General features: G+C 41.5%; 1 protein-coding gene across 3 annotated transcripts in view; it reads right to left on the bottom strand.

The window, feature by feature from the left end:
* Positions 1–22,423, bottom strand: part of LOC122552660 (inactive phospholipase D5) — a 91,398-nt gene that overhangs the window by 16,486 nt on the left and 52,489 nt on the right. For all 3 annotated transcript variants that reach the window (XM_087991202.1, XM_087991203.1, XM_043695480.2), the window contains 2 exons: positions 19,022–19,187; positions 14,966–15,065 (listed from right to left, as the gene is read on the bottom strand). In XM_087991202.1, the coding sequence (XP_087847328.1) occupies positions 14,966–15,065; positions 19,022–19,187 (266 nt within the window). The remainder of the gene's footprint in view (positions 1–14,965; positions 15,066–19,021; positions 19,188–22,423) is intronic.

Genomic DNA, 22,423 nt, shown 5'->3' with positions numbered 1-22,423 from the left:
CAACATCCAAATGTAGACATTCCCTCCCTGTCATCCCCACCGGGGTTGGAATCAGCTAAGGTCCCCATCTAACCCATTGACCTAAACCTCCATCTTCCCACTTTAGCATCCCTATAGCCCCAAGGATGTCAAGTGAACACACCATTGTCCCCCAGCCATTGAAGCTAGGGTACTGGTTTCAGTCAGTGACCCTCCTCCTGCATTACCCACTTTTCTTTGATCCTCAATATGTCTCCCCCCCCGGGAACATATTGAGTTGCTCCTACACTGGAGCAATTCTCTGCATTCAGCATTCTGCCTCCAATCCCCACAATTAATTTCCTAGCTACTCTCCTGCACCAGTAGACCTTGATAACCTCCCCTTGATTTGACCTTTAGTGGATGGACTGCCACCACTGAATGTGGCCCTCCCCCATGAGTGACTTTGCCAGACAAATCTGAATGAGGAGTGACCAGACTCCTGTTACAGAGTGATATCTGTACGGGTCCCGACTGCGTTCCTGCAACTCCCCACACTGGTTGCTCTGGACCCACAGGGTTGATGGGACCTATTATTGGGACTGCAGAGGTACAGATCCCCTGACCATGACCAAGTTCTTGAACTATTATCGGAGGATGCCACTGACTTACTGAGCTGGGACTCCCTGACTGAAGGGAATCTCCCTGGATTTGACCAGGAGTTAATCCTCTTTGACTTAAAGCTTAGCCGTTTGCTTGGAGTGCATGCAGTTGTCTATGTGCTACTCACAACGATGTAGCACGGTGTCACACACCAAGGACCCTGAATAGGCAGTGCTGCACTGTTGCAGGTGCCATATTTCACCGTAAATCAAAGCCTGTGTTCAGATGGACATTAAAAAGTCTATTCCGCTAACTGAAGAAAAGCAGAGTCATTCTCAGGGTGACCTAGTCAACATTTAGCCCTTGAACAACATTAGCAAAATAGGCTAATTTGTCATTGACCTCTTGTTATTAGTTAGATGTGCACATTGTATGCAGTGTTGTGCCCTAAGGTCTCTTGCCCAAAACGTTGATTCTCCTGCTCCTTGGATGCTGCCTGACCTGCTGTGCTTTTCCAGCACCACACTCTTGACCCTGCTCTCCAGAATCTGCAGTCCTCACTTTCTCCACATTGTCTGCAGTGTCTGCCAACATAACCATACCTAATTAAATGGGGCTGAAGCATTTTGGGATATCCTGAGCCCATGAAAGGTGTATATTAATAGAATGTCTTTCTTGTCAAAAACAGAAATAATGTTAAAACATTTATGTCTCTCTGGTTGCAGACTGTACAATGAATACCAGTGACGTTAGGTTGAATCACATTAACTTTGCCAAACTATGGTCCATGTGTTGATGATTTGAACCAACACATTCAAGCCTAAGGTTCACGGAAAAGCTGATGCCTTTTGCTACATACTTTCCCGTGGCTTGCCACTTCAACACACAATCCTGCTCCCATGCCCACATGTCTGTCCTTGGCCTGCTGCAATGTTCCAGTGAAGCTCAACGCAAACTGGAGGAACAGCATCTCATTTTCCGACTCGGCACGTTACAGCCTGCCGGTCTCAACATTGAATTCAACAACTTCACATGATTATCCCATCTCAACCCCTCTGTTTTCATTCTGCTCCGTAATTTTATTTCATTTATTTTATTTACCGTTTTTAATAAATTTTTTTCACTGTTCTGTACCTCATATTTCTTGATTGTCTCTCTTTCTCTCGCTCCCCTCTCCCTTATCACCTTTTTCCTCTCCTCTTCCCCCTTTGCTACCCTTCTCCCAGCTTTGACAAAGGGTCAATTAGACTCGAAATGTCAGCTCTTTTCTCTCATTAGAGATGCTGCCAGACCTGCTGAGATTTTCCAGCATTTTCTCTTTTGACCACAGAAACCAAATTCAATGGGATCACATGACTGAGAAATGTGCAGATTTTTATTGTAAAATTGTTTATAAAATTTACTTTTGGATAATGGAAATTTCAGATATTGATTGGAAAGAAAATTTTCAGGATCACCTCGAATGGTTTGAGAGTCAATATTTTGTTGAAGCCCAAAGGAATCAGTAACTGATAATTCAATTATCTGAGTGCCTCACACTGATATTGCAGAGAAATATAATAGTAAGTGCAAGCTTTTCATATTTAAAATATTTCCTATGGCAATTCTATTGGAGTTTTTGACAACCTACTCAAAAACATATGACAATACATGGATCAAGACAATCTGATCACAAGACATTCATACAGCCTGCATCCACCACCACCATCACCAACTGGTGCCTCCCCTTCGATAAGATCATCCATGACCTGATTACAGCCTTAACTCCACAACTCTTGACTTCTGTGTCAATCATAAATCTGTATAATTCAACCTTGGATATATTCAATGATCCAGCCTTACACTGCTGTTTGTAGAAGAGAATACTAAACACTATTAGTCCTTTGATAGCTGTTCTGAGGAAGACCCGGAACGTTAACTCTGCTTTCTCTCCACAGATGCTGCCGGACCTGCTGAACTTTTCCAGCAATTTCTGTTTTTGTCTTTGATGGGAGGACCTGGTTGTCATCTCCATCTTCAATTGGAGAATCTTTATCTTTCGACTGTGCCTCCACCCCAAGTTCTAGATATCCCAAGGGAGGAAACATCCTCTCAGCATCTACCCTGCCAAGCACTCTCAGAATCCTATATGTTTGAATTGTCTGCCTCTCCTACTAAATATCAATGAGTATAGGCCTTATTTGCTCAACCTTCCCTTATAAGATAACTCTTTTGTCCAGGAATTAGCTACATGAATCTTCTTGGAACTGTTCCCAAAGCAAGTATAATCTTCCTTAAGGAAACCAAACTGTACATTGCCCTTCACTTGCAGACTCAACAATGCATTTTACTCCTGCAGCAAGACTTCCCTATACTCCATTGCCCATGCTCCAAAGGCCAACATTTCACTTACCTTTCTAATTGCTTGCTGTGCCTCAATGATAATCTTTTCTGACTGGTGTACCAGGATATACAGATCTCTCTGCATTGCAGCATTCTGTAGTGTCCCCCCATTTCCGTTCTTCATGCCAAAATAAACAATCTTATACTTTCCCACATTGTACTCTGCCACAATTTTGCTCATTCACTTAACCTATCAATATCCCTTTTCAGATTTTTATACATCACTCGCTATATGAGAGCTCTAGTACACTGGAGCAACATTGCAGCAATGTCACAGAGCTGCTCCTTAACTGGGCATGAGTAGCATAGTGTGGGCCGAGTTAAGGAGATGAGACAAACACGTGGATAGCATAGCTGAAACCTGAATATACATTAAATGGAACAGTGTTCCAATAATGTAACCTAACATTATAGCCTGGTCTGAATACCATGCATTGTAGTATTTAGTTTCAATATGTAATAAACAGGGTTATGAAGAAATACAAGCCGGAAAACAGTCCTTGATTCTGCTATCTCATTGACCAGATTCTGGATCAATGGTGCTGGAAGAGCACAGCAATTCAGGCAGCATCGAGGAGCTTCAGCAAAGTCGACGTTTTGGGCAAAAGCCCTTCATCAGGAATCAGTCAGTCTTGAACCCACCCATCACTTTAGGGATAAAACTATACAAAAAAAAATCCACAACACTTGCTGGTCGACTTAAATTATCTGCAAATGTGACTACAATACAGTTATTTCATCTCATTGAGATGGTTACTGAACATTTTAGAAAGACACACATGCCCTTAGCATTTGACTAGCAAATCCTTACCTCAAGTAATGAAATGTGAGAAGACACTTCATTCACTTCTTAAAACATTCTTTAAAATGTTGCTGATAGAAGAATGGAATGCTGCAAAGGTAGAGCTTAGGTTTTCAGATAAATTGATGAATTTTAATTCAATGCTGAAGCTTGGAAGTTAAAAGAGATAGATTGAGAGATGAGGTTTTTTTTATTTTGAATGTAACGACTTGTCACGATTTGGAATTCACTGAGTGAAAAGATAGTGGAAGTAAATTCAATAGGAATTTCAAGAAGAATTTGGATTAATACTTAAGGAATGTTAATTGCAGCGCTAAGGAGGAAGAACAGAGGAATGAATTTAACCGGATAAAAAAGGATAAAATGTTGGAGAAAGTCAGCTGCATATGTGGAAAGAGACAAAATTACTCTGCTGAGTTTCTCCAGCATTTTTGTTTTGTTCCAATTTTTCAGCATCTACATTATTTTGCTTTTATCCAAGATCCAACCTCAAATGGATAGAGGCTTAAAAAAGGCACAGTGGCCACAAGGTATCCATCTGCACTGTTAAGATTCTATAATTAAATGGGTTGATTGTCCAACTCTGACACATTTCCTAATATCATTGTCAGCGATGCTCCCGAATTAGTTACATTTATCCTAATTCACTGAATAACCTGTTAGTAGTTTCAAAACTAAAACAGGCAACATAAATAAGTTTTGCACTCAATATTTGACACAGAAATAACTAGATAATGGGGTAAGATCTCACATTTGAGCTCTGTGAGACTTACACAAATGTGTGGTAGGCTGACTTTTCTCATTCCGCCTTGCTTGGACTCAAACTAAAAGGTGAACATTTATCAAGATTAATGTGACAATGACCCTCAATAAGCCTTCCCATTTACAAGTCAGCTGGGAGATCTGTCTCCTTCCTACTGCTATAGCACAGAGGTTGATAATCAGATACATGTTGGCACTCAGACTGCTGACTGAGCAGAATGAACAAGCTGATGGGTTTGAATTTTGCATTCAAAACAGCACCAGTATAAAAATCCTCTCCTTCAATAAAATCCATTCCTGCTCAGCAGAGGAGTCATGATTTCATTTGACTGAATGTTTGGCTGCTGGAGTAGAATATATGAATATTTCCTCCAGACTCCTACCCACGGTTAATTGCAAAATGTCACACGGGCACTTGTTGATGAACTCTTTAATCGCAGAGTTATGCTCAGAGAGACAAAGAATCATTTTCTGAGGAATAATTTGCAATGTTATTTAACACTAATTAAAAAGACATAAAAGGCAATGTGTCACCATTTCGGGCAGAGCAGTGTAATTCTCTGTGGTGTCTGGGCTAATTGTGTATCAATCACCATCCACCAATGGCCCCCATCAAATCAGTGGCTATACTTCCAAAATGTTTTATTAGTTAAAGACATCTAGTGGTCATGAAAAGTTCTCTACAAATGCATGCCTTCCTTTCCCAATCAACACTGTTTTACAGATTAGACAAAAGATTGGGCCTCCATTCCTGATGAAGGGCTTTTGCCCGAAACGTTGATTTTCCTGCTCTTCGGATGCTGCCTGACCTGCTGTGCTTTTCCAGCACTACCCTAATCCATACCGCTATACAGATTATCTGGTCATTCCAACAGTGTTATCTGTGGGATCCTACAGTTGTCACACTAAATCAATTGTTTACCAATGTTTGCTACATTTCAAAAGTGAGTACACTTCTAAAACTCATCATTGGCTGTAAAGTCCTTTGGGATATCTTGAGGTCATGGAAAGGGCTATACAAATGCAAGTTCTTTCTTTTCATTCATTAGGTGTATGGCTGTAAAATGTCAATGGGATGTCCCTCTGGAACTCAGTGGCTGCTACAAATGTTACCATGCCCTCTGAGGGTTACTAGGAGAAAGTGAGGACTGCAGATGCTGGAGACCAGAGTTGAAAAGTGTGGTGCTGGAAAAGCGCAGCAGGCCAGGCAGCAACCGAGGAGCAGGAGAATCGATGCTTCGGGCAAAAGCCCTTCTTCAGGAATCTCTGAGGATTACTTCAATTCCAGGGCTACTGGGTGAGAAAGAAACTGTGCCAACATTCAAAATAAGGGTGAATAATGCAAAAAGTGAAAATAGTGTGGAAGAATGTGATCAGAACTATTCGCTCGTGTGTGAGGTAAAAGCCAATGGACTGGTTGACCGATCTGTTGCTATGTTTTATGCTGGTTTGTATATTTATGGATTCTCCTTGCAATCCATTTTTTATGTCTTGGCACCATAATCAAAGCAGGTTGTAGCTTTTGCTATACTCACTTCCTTCTAATGGAGCTTAGTTGGGCCCTTCCCTCCCCCCGCCCAATGCCCTGTCAGATTTTCCCCTTTTTGTGTAACGTCACCGCCCCCCACCCCCATCACTCCATCCTCTCCTCCACCCCCCCAGCCTTCAGCGTGTGTAACATTCTGTTCTGAAGCTGGGTCACTGGACATGAAATATTAACTCTGCTTTTCTCCACGGATGATGCCAGATCTGCTGGGTTTTTCCAATAATTTCTCATTTTGTTTCTGATTTCCAGCATCTGCAGTCCTTTGGGTTTTTTGCAACGATTAGTGTTCCCCTCACCAGTTATAATCACATGAATATCCACTCCATGGAAAATGTTCATCCTGCTGTAAAGAATCCCTTACAGTGTGGAAGCAGAGCATTTAGCCCACCAAGTCCACACCATCTCTCTGAAGAGCATCTCAACTCGACCCATCCTCCACACTATCCCTGTAACCTTGCATTTCCAATGGCTAATCCACACAGCCTGCACAGTATGGGTAATTTAGCATGGCCAATCCACATAACCTGCACACCTTTGGGTTGTGGGAGGAAACCAGAGCACCTAGAGAAAACCCACACAAACAATTGCCCAAGGGTGGAATTGAACCTGGGTCCCTGGCGCTGTGAGGCAGTAGTGCTAACCACTATGCCACCATGCCCTCCCACAAGACTGCCTTCCTCACTAACACCAGCTCCTTTGCTAAATGTAAGCTGCCCTTTTTAACCTGCCACTCGCAGATACTGGGCACCAACATATGGGAGCTCAGTATTCCTTTTCATAACTTCCCATCAGTGAAGAGGATAGATGAAAGGTTTGCTGCAGGGATTTATTTTTTTAAATTTATTAGCCCAAAGGGTAGTTTGGAGTCCACCACATTGCTGTAGGTCTGGAGTCACATGTCGAATAGACTAGATAAGGTCAGCAGTTTCTTTCCCTAGAAAAGCTGATAGGTTTTTCACCAAATGATCAACATTTGCCATCAATACACTCTTCCTTCCAGGTTTTTGCTGAATTCAAATTCCACCATCTGTCAAGGCATGTTTTGAACCCAGGTCCCAGAACATTTCCTGGATCTCTGGATTAATAGTCAAGCAACAATACCTCCAGGCCATCACCCATCCTGCAGGATTGCAGGTTAATTTTTCAGGCTCTTCAATAAGTGGAAGAGGTATTTTATTTACAGATGTCATTAATACCCCCCTCCCTCCACCCATCAGGTTCAAACAGGCTGCCTCTGCAGAAAGGAGCAGGAAGAATGACACTGGCTGTTTAGTAATGGAATGCTTAAACCATAAATTCCCGTTGACTTGGTTAAACTTGAAGGATATTACATTAAAGACACTTCCGTTACAGATGCATTTGTTGACTCCTGTTACATTTACAGCGCTAGTTCTGCAGTGACTGTTGACAAATAGGAGCTACTATGAATGATTGATCAGTAACTATTTCAGCTATTGCAATTTGATTCTGATTAGTCAGTTAATCCTTTAATGGTTGGATGATATCCGAGACCCTTCAATGAGACTTTAACATGTCTTCCCTGGTAAGCAGAATTTTGTTTTACACAAATGCCATTACTGCTTATGCTGGGAAGTCTTGTGGTGTGATTACAAGGGTTCCAGCAGCCATCTGGCAGGTTGCTGGAAGCAAGTAATATTTATTTAATGTGTAGAACCAGTTCCAATTGGACTCTCACAAAGCTTTGGATCAACATGCTATAACTGCAAAACAGTGTAACAAGTTTGCTCAAATCGATTGCTTCTATTTATACCACTTTGAATATTTGAACAGCATACATAATCCACCTCAAAGGGTTATTAAGAACAGATGACAGATTTCTGACCTGAAACTTTAAAAGGCGACTTGTGTCTGGCATCCAGAATAATATCGTTTAAGATTAAAATGCTCCAGGATAAAATTACATCTTCACCATCTGGGATGAGTATCCGGTATTGATCATTCCAATTAACATCAGACAGGTTATAGAAAAGACTTCACTTCGGTACAAAAACAGAAATTGCTGGAAAAACTCAGCAGGTGTGGCAGCATCTGCACAGGGAAAGCAGAGTTAACATTTTGGATTGAATGAAGATAGTTATAGAGATATACTAGATGTAGGTTTGCTTGCTGAGGTGGAAGGTTTATTTCCAGACATTTCGTCACGCTACTAGGTAACATTTTCAGTGGGCCTCCGGGTGAAGAACTGCCGATGATTCCTGCGTTCTATTTATATGTCTGGGTTTCTTCGGGTTGGTGATGTCAGTAACTGTGGTGATGCAATTTCCTGCGGTGATGTCATTTCCTGTTATTTTTCTCAGGAGGTCGTAGATGGTGTCTAACTCGATGTGTTTGTTGATAGAGTTCCGGCTGGAATGCCACGCTTCTAGGAATTTTCGTGCGTGTCTCTGGCTTGCCCTAGGATGGATGTGTTGTCCCAGTCAAACTGGTGTCCTTCCTTATCTGTATGTAAGGATACTAGTGAGAGAGGTTTTGTGGTTAGTTGGTGTTCATGTATCCTGGTGGATAGTTTTCTGTCTGTTTGACAATGTAGTGTTTGATTTAGTTCTTGCACAGCATTAGTTTTGCTTGTTGTCTGTATAGGGTCTTTCAAGTTCATTAGCTGCTGTTTTAGTGTGTTGGTGGGTTTGTGGGCTACCATGATGCCAAGGGGTCTGAGTAGTCTGGCAGTCATTTCTGAAATGTCTTTGATGTAGGGGAGAGTGGCTAGGGTTTCTGGATCTGTTTTGTCTGCTTGTTGGGGTTTTGTTGCTGAGAAATCTGTGGACTGTGTTCATTGGGTACCCATTCTTTTTGAATATACGGTGTAGGTGATTTTCCTCTGCTCTGCGTAGTTCCTTTTGCTGTATTGTGTGGTGGCTCGTTGAAATAATGTTCTGATGCTGCTTCGTTTGTTACCTAGTAGAGTGATAAAATGTCTGGAAATGAACCTTGCAGCTCAGCGAGCAAACCTACATCCAGAACCTCAACCTGAGCTACAAAGCTTCTTAAAACTCAATAGAGATTTAAAGCATGGATGGTTCTGATGAATGGTCACCGGACCCAAAACATTAACACTGCTTTCTCTCCACAAATGCTACTAGACCTGCTGAGTTTTTTCCAGCAATTTCTGTTCTTGTTTCTGATTTCCAACATCCACAGTTCTTTTTTTTTAATGTGCTTCAATACAACTCGGGTCAGGAAAGGTGAAAACTTGTCACTGTCTGAAGCCATGGATGTCCAGCACAGACACCAAGCACAGGACAAGGAACAAGAAGGAAACAGTAATCGTGCCTATGAAAAAGACAACCACCTTTCAAATCTGACTGGGATTTGTTCTCAATTACAGAGGCTCATTTCTCAAAACTATTGAGTTTGTATTCAGCTCTCGCTGTCTGACGGAGACAGGCTCCACATTGCAGAGGTAAGATAACACTTGAATGAATATTGTACATTGACTGACTGAAATTAAGGGACTAGAAAGAAAAAGGAACTTGTGCATATCACACCTTTCACACACTGGAGGCATCCAAAGATGCTTTATAGCTAAATGAGGCACTTCTGAAGCCTGAGCATGGTAGTAATAAAGAAAACATCACAGTGAATTTATGCACAATTTGTCCCACAGGCAGCAGTGTGATAGTGACCACAGAGGCTCTAGTTTCCTCCCACAGTCCAAAGATATACAGTTTAGGCAGATTGGCAATGTAAAATTTATTCAGGGATATGCAAGCTGAGCGTATTAGTCATGGGAAATGTAAGAATTTGGTGGGGGGGGGGGGGTGTTGTGCATCTGGGTGGGATGCTCTTTGGGGGGGTCAGTATGAACTCTAGGGGGTGAATAGCCTGCTCTCACATTGTAGCAATTCCATGATTAACATTTTATCTGTAAGACAGCATGTCTAACAATGCATCATGTCCACAGTACTACATTGAGAGTATCCACCTTTATCTGTGTGTTCTCCAGAGTGGACCTGAACCCATATCCTCTGACTCAAAAGATGACCAACCTGCTCACTGAGCTACAGCCAACACTTGATGGGCTTAATGGTACTGAAGTGATCAACAGGGGACATCAACAAAGTCCTTGAGTACAATGAAATGCCAGTTTTGGTCTCCCTTAGCAAGGATATACTTACCATAGGGGGTGCAACAAAGGTTCACTGGGGTGACAGGACTGTTGTATGAGGAGAGACTGGCTGGTATTCATTAGAGTTTGTAAGGATGAGACAGGATCGGATTTAAACATAAAATTCTCACATAGTTGGACAGACTGGATCCAGGGAGGATGTTTCCCCTGTTTGGGGAGTTCAGAACCAGGGGACGTAGACTCAGGATGTGGGATAAACCATTTAGTACTGAGATGGGGGAAACAGATTCACTCAAGGGTAGTTATTTTTTGGAATTCTCTGTGGAAGTCAAGTCACTGAATATATTCAAGGAAGAGAGAGATTTCATAGTTTCATTGAATGTGTGGGAACAGGCCATTTGGCCCAACAGATCTACACCAACCCTCTGAAGAGTCACCCACCCAGACTCATTTTCCTATCCTATATTTCTCCTGACTAACGGACCTAACCTATATATCCCTGAACACCATGGGCAATTTAGCATGGCCAATTCACCTAACTTGGACATCCTTTGACCGTGCCAGGAAACTGGAGCATCTGGAGGAAACCACGCAGACATTGGGAGAATGTGCAAACTCCACACAGACAGTTGCCCGAGGCTGGAATTGAACCTGTATCCCTGACACTGAGGCAGCAGTGCTAACCACTGAGCCATAGTGCTTAGATTTAAAAGGCAGCACGGAGTGTGGTGAGAAAGCAGGGATGCAGCAGCCATGATTTTATGGAATGGCAGAGTGGGCTCACAGCCCTGAATGGCCTATTGTTGCTCTCCATTTTTATATCTATCTTTCTGTGTGATTCACCCACATGCAAGGCATGGCAGAATCCTTGGTTTGAAAAACACCAATATAAAGACAGCTGCAGTCAGACTTTTATCTGAATGATTAAGAATGATTTGATCTTCCCAGAGTTAATAGACCATGGGGTTCATTTTAATGTTGTACAACAGTGTTCAACATGGTAAATAAATGGAAATAAAAATTAATGAAGTTGTACAGTTGTTGATTCACTAACACCTTGTTTCCACAACATGGGAACTGTTCTTCCTTTCCTTAAATTTTCCTCCCACCAGCCAATAATCCTGATGACTTCTAAGTGAAGGTCAAAATGCAGAATTTCAAAGCACTTTCTATTTCCAGTCCATAAAGTGGGCTTGGTGGACTCAGTGGAGGACTGTGTCAAGAGCTGCTGCAGCTATATTGGAGCTTCTGATGAGAATAACTAGATGAGGAACATTAGAGGATTACCAACAGGTAAAACAGGATGCTGTTAAATCTCAGCAACCTTCTCTCATTGGCAGCCTCACAGACGCAGTTTTTGACAGGTCTACTGTTTGGGTATTGAAATAAGGTGAATTTTGCAAGATATTGACAGTAGCTGATTGATGATCTTTTAAAATTAAATGGGCTCCAGTATAAAATCCATTCACAGTGGGTCCCACCTACACAGTTAGACCATAACACAGAGTTAGACAATATGACATAGGTGCAGAATTAGGCTTTTCAGCCCATTGATTCTGTTCCACCATTCAACCATGGCTGATATGTTTCTCAACCCCATTCTCCTGTCTTTTCCCTATAACCCTTCATCCACCTACCAATCAAGAACCTATCTAACTCTGTTTTAAAGACATTCAATGGCTTGGCCTATTGGGCCTTTACAGCCCTCTGCAGCAAGGAGTTCCACAGATTCATTACTCTCCTGCTGAAGAAATTCTTCCTTATCTCAGTTTGAAAGGGTCGTCCCTCCATTTGAGGATGTCTCCCCAGGGAGAGTCTCCCCTACGAGTGGAAACATCTTCTCCATGTTCACGCTATCCACTCCTCTCAATATTCTGTAAGCTACAACAATTATTGAAATTGCAGGTTCAACTCTTAAAATAATGACAGGAGAATCTCCCAGTTTGGGAGCATACAGATGAGATTCATAAAGGTGATCCTAGCAGTGAGAAGCCATAATTAATAAGCAGAGAAAGTGAGACTTTATCCTTAGCACAGTGAAGGTCACATTAGATTAGATTCCCTACAGTGTGGAAACAGGCCCTTCAGCCCAACCAATCCACATTGACCCTCTGAAGAGTAACCTACCCAGACCCATTTCCCTCTGACTGATTCATCTAGCACTATGGGCAATTTAGCATGGCCAATTCATCTAACCTGCACGTCTTTGGATTGTGGGAGGAAACCCACACAGACACAGGGAGCACGTGCAAACTCCACACAGACAGTCGCCCGAGGTTAGAATCGAACTTGGGACCCTGGTGCTGAGAGGCAGCAGTGCTAACCACTGAGCCACCGTACCGCCCTCAGATGGTGGCATCAAAAATAGTGAAGGGATTCAAAATGTACATATGGAAAGTATCCTGTGACCAGTGAGTCAGTAACCAGAGGGCACCTGTTTAATATCACCCTTGAGACGAGCATTTTAAAAAATGTAATGAGACAAGAACAAGGGATTCAAAGTAAGTAGCTCTTTCAGAGAGCAGGCACAGTTAAGGTGGGCTGAATGGCCTCTTCTGTGCTGTAATATTCTATGCTTCTATTAATGAACCTCAAGTTTCTTGGCCTAGTAGTCACTTTGCTGCATCAACGGAAAAACATCAAAGAGAACTGAAACAATTATTTGGTGCATCTTTCATCCTTATCATCATTGTTTTGGAAATCTTCTGATAACTGATAGATTGCCAGGTAGAGCCCTGCTTGGCAGCATCATCCTTTACCCTTTGATCCAAGTCCAATCCCACCCCAAATGTATGAAGTAAGGATGATTTCCCAGTGTCAAGTTCCACTCTCTGCAGTTTGACAGGAATAAGATAAGTTGGGAGGGGATGAGACAGGGCTGTCCGTCTAATAATTGAGGGGCCTGGAAATCTGAAGTAAAATAGAGCACACTGGAGAAACTCACCAGGCCTGGCAGAAGAGTTAATGTTTTAAATCCAGTGTAACTCCTGCAAGGTTCTGCTTAGGCGAATACCAGATTATAACTGAAATCGCAAACGATTGCAGTGCTTAAGACAACCTCTTTCTTATCAGAAGCAAAAGGAGTGTTGGAGCAGTGCTTTTACTTCTACATCAAACCAGAAAGTCAAATCAGAGTGCCACTTGGGGACTTCCATGCATAGTTTCTCCTTTCTGTGGATTTATCCCTCCTATTCTGTCAAACCTTATCTCTTATGTACAGATATTTAAATGTATACATTTGAATCTGTTGATTCTGGTTTGCTGAACTATCTATTATCCGTTAATAGATAATACAATTTTCTGTATCCCAACAGGGTCAAATCTGGTGCATTTTGCTCTGATATAATTGCCTCCAGCTTCACTCCTTTATTAAGATGTTTAGCATCTTATATTTAATCAACCTGTTCAATCATGTTATGAGAGGTCTCCAGTGCAGGTGGGACTGAACCTCAGAGCTTCCTAGCTCAGAAATAGAGATACTATCACTGCATCTGAAGTCAGATTTCACTATCTATCATGGTGGGATTTGAAATGTTGCCTACAGACTGATTTATCTGATGCACAACCACTGGTGATATTACCACTGTGCCCCCCCCCCACCCCAGGCAGTTAGCATATAACTCTCAATTACCTCAATTGTTCTTCATTGTAATAGTAGATTCAGTCACTAAGAGAGTCATTGACAGCACAATGAACCTGTTACAATGTCAAGCAGTTTCAACATTAATCCTCTAATCAGGGTTAGATTCAGTTAACTGCCTCATCGTACAAAGCTGTCCTTCCAAAAAGTCTTTATTTAGGATTTGAACAGTTGTGCACAAATGATGCTTTGCAGGGGAACCTGCTAACTTTCAACACAAAGATCAAATTCAGCCTTTACCTACGTTTTCTATTCCTAGCACTTTTGCCCATTAGATGGTTAACCACTGGATACACTGAGCAGAAATTACTCAGTGTTGCTGTTATTCTCTAAAGCAGCTATTTTAAAGCTTCCAGTTAAAATCAGAAAGAGAGATTGGAGGAGGATGATATGGTTGGTTGAATCAATGCTGGCAGAGAGATCATTGAGGGAAACTGCAGCATGCTTACTAGTCATACAAATTTAAATAAGTGAGTTGGACATGCACTTGGTAAGCAATGCTTATGTACTTTGAGAAGAAAAGGAATTTAGGACTGAATACCTCAATGTTCTTTCTTAGTTGGAAATGGTTGCAAGCAGAGGGGTATATGGGAGGTTTCGTTTGGAAAAGCATTGTGATAGTAGAGGTTTAGGAAAAGGAGCCAGCCTTCTTTCCAGACTCAGCCAATGTCTGTGAGGAGTTTGCATATTCTCCCTGTGTCTGTGTGGGTTTCCTCCAGACGCTGTGTTTCCTCCCATAGTCCAAAGATATATAAGTTGGGTGTATTGGTCATGCTAAATTATAGTGTCCAGGGATGTGCAGGCTAGGTGAGTTTGCGATGGGAAATGCAGGGTTACAGGGATAGGGTAGTGGGTATGGATCTGGGTGGGATGCTCTTCAGAGGCTTGGTGTGGAATTGATGGACCAAATGGCCTGCTTCCATGCTGCATGGATTCAATGATTCTGTTTGATACATTTGTGGGCAACAACTGAGATTGCAGGTATTAGCCTGGACAGAGGCAAGTGAGGGTGTCGACTGGCATTTCTACGTTGATGTAAAAAGAGGGTGTACAGATCTCCTTTCAAATGGCCACTCTCTCAATGGGCTCTCCTTTGTCATTGCCAAGTGGTTGGGGTTCATGCTCAGAGTCTGGTAACCTAACCTGTCTCCAGACCCAGAGATAAAATGCTGATTGGTTACTTACTGATGTATGCTGCTTTGTCTGTCACCATGTATTTGTTGCGATTGACACTGGAAAATGGGACCTTCTTATCCCCTTCAGAAGCAGGAATTCCATAATATTTCTGTAAGATATAAGCACAGGGGTGAAACCTTGAAAGGATCATCAATACAATTTTGAATGTAAAACTGTTTCTTGTCTCCATTCAAGGAGTAAAGAAAATCAAGATGCTTATTCCATCTGAATACAAGTGAAAGGCCATCGCTAGCAACATTACAGTAATGATACTGAAGAACAACTAATAATTTCCACAAAACATGTTTATTATCCAAGTGAGTAAACTATAGCTTAGCTACACTGTTTATTTCTCTGGAGTCAATTAAAAGTTTTAAATGATGCTGAAAGATATGGAAAACAAATCAATTTTTAGGAGGAAAGTCAAGATAAAGCCATTTGATTCATTTGAAACTTTATCATCCTAACTTTTTCATTACTATTTATAATGCTTCAATTTCTTTTCCTTTAGTATCTGCTTGGTAGGCCATTCCTATTGTGAAATTACATAAAGGGCATTCCTGACATCTAACATTAGCTTCAGTGGAGAATACTCCTGGAGAAATAGTGTAAATGCTGTTTAGCCAAAGTTATAGCTTTGCTTTGAATGTCTCATGTATTTCAATCTTCAATGGGCACCTAAGGTATGGTCACCATCATCCCAGAGAACCACAGAGCTGCTCTCTCAGACAGACCATCGGTGATGAGTTTAATCGGAGGGTCACCATTCCTCAGGTGAGGGGGGAGGTTCAGAAGACATGACAGGCATGGTAACCTCAAGAGTGTTGCCATCACAACCAGCTGTCCAGCCAACTTAGCTAACCAACCTCCAGAATATTCCATATGGCAGGTAGGAACTCCACACTTCATTACATGCTGGACATGCACCACCTATAATGTTGATTTCGGCAGAAAAAGAGGCATCATAGGATTGTGCCCAAAACAGACATCGCTGTTCTTCTTTCAAACACACTTCGGATCTTTTACATTCACCTTAGAAGGCAGTCACAGCTTCAATTTAACATCCCATGAAAGACAGCATCTCAGACAGTGTATTCCTGAAGCATCAGCCTAGTCTAAGTGCTGACGCCAGGGACAGTAACCTGTAACCTCTGACTCAAAGTCAAGAATGTGCCAAGGCTGATGATTGAAGGCGTTGCATTAGGCCTTAGGTGGTCAGCTAAATGCCTCAATTGCAGCTCAACACAGTCACAATACTGATTTCCATTTCTCTTTATATAAAAATACAATTAAACAATTATATAGCAGAAAGGTTAAGGAATACATGATGCAATCGGTTATAAAAGTAGTTTATGTTAATCAATTAATCCCTCAACTGAATTAGTATTCACTTGTATTCACTTCTAGACGCCAATTTTATTGAACCTGCCACAAAGGGTGCACTGATTTACTGTTTGGGCAAAATATCATTTTTAAACTTAGTTTTAGCTCTTCAACTTAATTTATTGCTGTCTTCCATGTGTTTATAAACTTCTCAAAGTAGCTAATTAATAATGGTTTGGATAAAAATACTTTTTATAAAAATAACAATGCATTACCCTAAATATTAGGAACCTAAGGCCCTTTGAATTTACCAAAATAGTTCTATGGAGCACAATCCACAAGCAAAGTTCTACATATCAATTCTTTAAATTCTAGATTTGCTTGTCCAGTAGCATACATTTTAACATAGCTTCTCAATCTAAAGTAATCAATTTGCTCCTCATGCCTGATCTCCTCTTTACAATTAAGGCCCTAGTTTTAGATTGACCTATATCACTTATAAACTTTATCTAAAATTCTATTATATTACACTCACTTTTCCCTAAAGGCTTATTTATGACCAAACTATTAATTAGCGCTTTTTCCTTGCCCAATATGAGATCTAAAATAACCCATTCTGGAGTTGGATTCTCAACATTCTGGTTTAGAAAACATCTCATATGTTCCAGGAATTCATCCTCCACAGTATTATTGACAATTAGGTTTACCCATTCTATAAGTAAATTAAAGTCCATGATTGTGTTACCCTCGTTACATGCGTCTTTAATGTTCAACCGATGTCACTGGTATCTACATGGGCTTCTCAATCCCATTGTATATTCTTCTTCGGCCCAGAGAAAACATTCTGAACTCAGCACTGGGAAGGCTAGACTGTTCAGGATTCATACTCTTGGCTGCAGGGAACTGTGCCAAGGGGCGGCACTGTGGCTCAGTGGTTAGCAGGGACCCAGGGATTCCAGCCTCAGGCAACTGTCTGTGTAGAGTTTGCACATTCTCCTCGTATCTGCATGGGTTTCCTCCGGGTGCTCTGGTTTCCTCCCACAGTCCAAAGATGTGTAGGTCAGGTGGATTGGCCATGCTAAATTGCCCATAGTGTTTGGTGCATTATTCAGAGGGAAATGGGTTACTCTTTGGAGGGTTGGTGTGGAGTTGTTGGGCCGAAGGGCCTGTTTCCACACTGTAGGGGAATCCAATCTAATCTTGAACAGAATCTAATCTATACTGCACCTTGCTACTATCAAACATTTCTAATAATTCTTCTACCTTGAACGGTTTCATGTATTGCGATGCCAGGCTAAATTTGCTCATCCGCTCTACATGTCCTTTTTAATTGATTCAGACTGTAAGAACCCAACCCCATTGGATAATTGAAGGGCTGATGCTCCACTTCTCAATCTCAAAGCCTGCCTCATTCACAGTCGCAGCTATTTATTCCTGTCCATGGATCAGATCAGATGGCCCTATCCTAAGTGGTGCCACTGCTTCCTGGAAGTGTGCATCCAGGTAACACTCTAACAAGCTTTATTATTATGAGTAAACCTAACTACTACTAATACAACTTCCCAAAGACTAGACTTAGCTGAGTTTTCAGGTTTTGTCTCTTGAGATCTCAGAAAAGTTCACATTCTGGAGATTTCTGCACATGAACACACTGTGAAACACTTTGCCAGTACAGAGCAGCACCCAAAGGAGCACAATAAATATGAACAGATAGAATAGAATGACATGCTGCACATACACATTTTGCACATCTTCTCAGTGCATTTTGGGGCTGTCAACAGAGATTCTCAAGTTTTTAAGAAGTTAAAACTAAAAAAAAACTCATTAATCAATCAACTACTTGTTTTCCTGTGACATTACACTTTTACTCAGAACATGGTCATTTTGCTCTGGAACTAGAGACTAGATTTAACTGGACTGGACAGTTCTCTTAGGTGCTGCTGCTTGATAATCTTGGGTTCTTTCTGTCTCTTGGTCTTTTAGATGCTACTATTAGTCTTATCATCTTCTCTCATATTTTTAGTTGTTGCTGTCTCTCTCCAAGTCCTCCTCCTCCTCTCTTGCTCCCACAATCCCTTGTCAAATGTTCGGCAGTTCTCTTTTTGCCATCTGTCACCTCCTTCCTACTCAGGGCCTGGTTAGCCTCATAAATTTCAGCCGTTTCAGTTTAAATGGACACCTGGTCCTGCAGCCAGATTATATGCCATTTTAGGTCTCAGTAAGTTATTCTTCTCCTCTCCTCTTCATATCACACTGAACTTTCTTTTCCCTTGACCTTAAATTGCAAAAGGAACAAAACAGGTGAATGATTCACTATCACCTGCATTTTGCCAGCCATCTGATGCTAAAATGGCTCCCCTATTGGGCTAAACTTCTATCTACACCCTGAGTATAAAACCTTATCTCGGTGGAAAATCCAACAGGTGGTGATTCCATGTGGACGCTGAGTCCTGTGCATTCATAACTTGCATTTTTATATCATATTTAACATAGACAAGAAGCCCAAACAAAATGTGACACTCATCCACAGAAGATGATATTAGCACAGATAGAGTCATAGAGATGTACAGCATGGAAACAGACCCTTTGGTCCAACCCATACAGCTTTGCAAAGTGTCACAGAGGAAGAGAGAGAAGTGGCAAGACAGAGAGGAGGTAATTTCAGAACAGTAAGCCAAAGCAGCTAGAGGTAAGACCAGTGATGGAGTAAGGAGGAAATCTCTGGAAGTGGACGGCACTCACCACTTCGAAGCTGCAGTTGATGGGCTCACTGCAGAACATTTTCAGGGACCATAGGAAGTTGAGCATTGGCAAGTAGGTTCCTTTCCAGCAGCTGACCAACATTCGCACCCTGACTCTCCGCAGAAACAGAGCTTCCCGCAGGCCATTATCTATCAGAGGCCAGTATCTGAAACACAACACAAGGATTTCTTGCCTTGAGCAGAACAAACAAAACTGATAATCTGATATTTAACTATGGCAGCCTTCATTTCCAGGTTAAACTGGTATTGTACTTTGCAGAATCTAAGGAAAGAGAAAGATATGAAGATATTGTTATGACTGACCCCTGTCAAGCTCAATGACTTTCAAAACAAATTTAAATATCCTGTGAACAGCTGAAAGGTTGACCCGAAAAACTTGCATACTTCAACTGTAACAAATAAGTAAAAGTAATTTTGACCAAGCACAATTTCTACTTAAAACTAAAAAGAACAGAACTTTGTACTTTTACATTTAACACAATTGAAAACTGCTCCTTAAGCAGAAACTTCAATCTCCTGAAGCCAGTCTAAAATGATTCTAAGCTCTCCTGGGTTTAGCTCTACTCTTTTCCTTTCCCAGACTGGTAATTTCCGGGACATTGATACCGCTGGTTGACCCAACATTTTATTGCTCGTCCCTAGCTGTCATTGAGACTGTAATAGGGAGCTGTATTCCTGAACTGCTGTAGTACATGTGTTGTAGGTGGACCTACAATGCTGTTAAGGAGGGAATTCCAGGATTTTGACCCAGCGGCACTGAAACAACTGCAATATATTTCCAAATCAGGATGGTGAATGGCTTGGAGGGGGGCTTGGAGGGGAACTTACAGGTGGTGGTGTTCCCATATATCAGTTTCCCCTGTCCTTCTAGATGGAAATGGTCAGGATTTGAAAGGTGTTATCTAAGGATCTCTGGTGAATATCTGCAGTGAATCTTCGAGCTAGTACACACAACTGCTACTGAGTGTCGGTGGTGGAGGGAGTGGATGTTTGGGGATGTGGTGCTCATCAAGGAAGTTGCTTCGTCCTGAATGGTGTCGTGTTTCTTGAGTGTTTGTGGAGCTGCATTCATACAGACAAGTGGGGAATGTTCAATCACACTCCTGACTTGTGCCTTGGTGGATAGGCTTTAGGAAGTGAGGGCAATATCCAGGCTTGGGCTGAGATGTGGCAAAATAACATTTGTGCCACTCAAATGACTATCTGGCTCGAATGAGAGATGATCTAACTGCTACCTCTTGATGTTCAATGGTGTAACCATCACTGAAATCCATTCCATCATTGTTACCACTAACCCAGAAATTGTACAGGACTCAAGACAATTATTATAGTCATGAGAGCAGTTCAGAGGCAAGGAATATTAAATTAAGTAACTCACCTCCTGACTCTACTCAATCATGTAAATGCATTGCCATATTTTTAATAATCTAGAAATTGTTGCTTGTGTATCAGCAGCAAATGAACACAGTATTACAGAAAAAAAGTAGAAAGAATAAAGCCATTTGTCCCATTGTGCCCATGTAAGTTATTTACATAAGTAAATTTATTTATGATGTTTATGTAATTCTTCGTAAGTTATTCAATTAGTCCTGTAGAAACATCAAGTGTGTTTTTACAGCATCATATCAACATTTCAAAATAGAAATGTATTTATAAGGTTGATGCCTCTGTTAAAAGAGCAATGTAATTCTTTATGACAACATCCTCATGCTCCAGTAAGCCCCCACTTTTCATCTGTGTCAAACATTGAATTGAAGTTTTCTCGATCTCATTGCCATGCATGGCACTCCATTGTCACTGGGCACCACCACTTATTGCTCTCAGTCTTTCACATAGCGTCAAGCCAAAGTCCTATCTGCCCTCTCAGGTCTGGGATTGCAGATTTCATGGCACAATTCCAGGAAGCAGTTGTTGACATCACTACAGCTCCAGGATTGAGAATTGTTGAAAAGATTGTAAACAGACAGTCAGAATAAACGAGTCAGTCTCAGGATGGTAGACTATTACTGATAACGTATCACTAGGATCCGTGAGAGACCCATTGTTGTTCACATTCTCTATAAATAATTTGGGTGTGGGGACCAACTGTAACATTCACAAATTTTATGATGACACCAGACCGGAAAGGAATGTAAGTCATGAGGAAGATATAAGGAGGCTTCAAGAGGGCTGGGCAAGTCAACAGTCTAGAACATGATAAATGGACACACATTCAGTATGAAGTTATTCACTTTTGTAGAAAGAAAATCAGAAAGGCAGAATATTTTTAAGCGGTGAGATGCTATTAAGGGAATGCTGTTAAGGTGTCAAGGGGATCTGGCTGTCCTTGTTTATCAGTCACTAATGGCTAGGGGCAGCTGCAGCAACTCTTTGTCTTGGATCCCATCGGCTATTAATGCCTTGCTAAAGTTCACGTACACCAAATCAAATACCCTCCCCTTATTAACACTCCTGGTTACCTTCTCAAAAATTCAAAGTTATCAAACATGATCTACCTTTAACAAATCCATGCTGACTTTCCCTGACTCAGCCATGTCTCTTCAAATGCAAATATATCCTGTCTCAGAATTCATTTTAATAACTTCTTCCCTACAACCACCTGACAAGGAGGAGCGTTCCGAAAGCTAGTGCTTCCAAGTAAACCTGTTGGACTATAACCTGGTGTTGTGATTTTTAACTTTGTACACCCCAGTCCAACACCAGCATCTCCAAATCATTCTTCCATATTGATGTTAAACTGACTGGCCTGTAATTTCTGGTCTAACCCTTCTTCCATCTTTTAATGATGGGACAATGTTAGCAGTCCTCTGGCCAGAGAGGATTTGGGAATTACTGCTGGGGACCCGGATATTTCCTCAACAGCCTGGGATACAACTCCGCCAGGCCTCCTCATACACCAGCTGAGTGACCCAACTTCTCAACCTTGCCCCCTCACCTGAAGTGTGGTGACCAACAGGTTAAACTCACCATCAGTTGTCTTTCACAAATCTGTGAACAGCCTATGGTCTTGCTGGGACTTTAATGACTTGACCTGACGCAATAAGTTTAACAAGTGTCTTGTACAAGTTCAACATCACCTCATTACTCTTGTATTCCATGCCCCAATTAATAAAACTGAGAACATTGTAGCTTTATTTAATGTTCTCTGCATCTGACCTGCCACCTTCAATGATATGTGCACATATATGTCCAAATCTTTCTGCTCCTGCACCCCCTTTAAAATTAATTCCTTTATTTTATATTGTTGCTCACCAGTGCAAGAAACAGGTAACTATAGGCGTTGGCTGAACATTTTTATTTTCAGAAATGTTAGTTTGTCATAAAGAATGCATTAGCAAAGCATTTAGAAATGTACATGACAAGCAGAGTCAGGATAGCTTCA

The sequence above is a fragment of the Chiloscyllium plagiosum genome, unplaced genomic scaffold (genome assembly GCF_037043375.1).
Source record: "Chiloscyllium plagiosum isolate Xiang-an unplaced genomic scaffold, Cpla_swu_hap1 HiC_scaffold_10, whole genome shotgun sequence".
In the NCBI taxonomy this organism is placed as follows: Eukaryota; Metazoa; Chordata; class Chondrichthyes; order Orectolobiformes; family Hemiscylliidae; genus Chiloscyllium; species Chiloscyllium plagiosum.
Note: the sequence above shows the minus strand (reverse complement) of the source record. Positions and strands in the feature narration are given on the sequence as shown.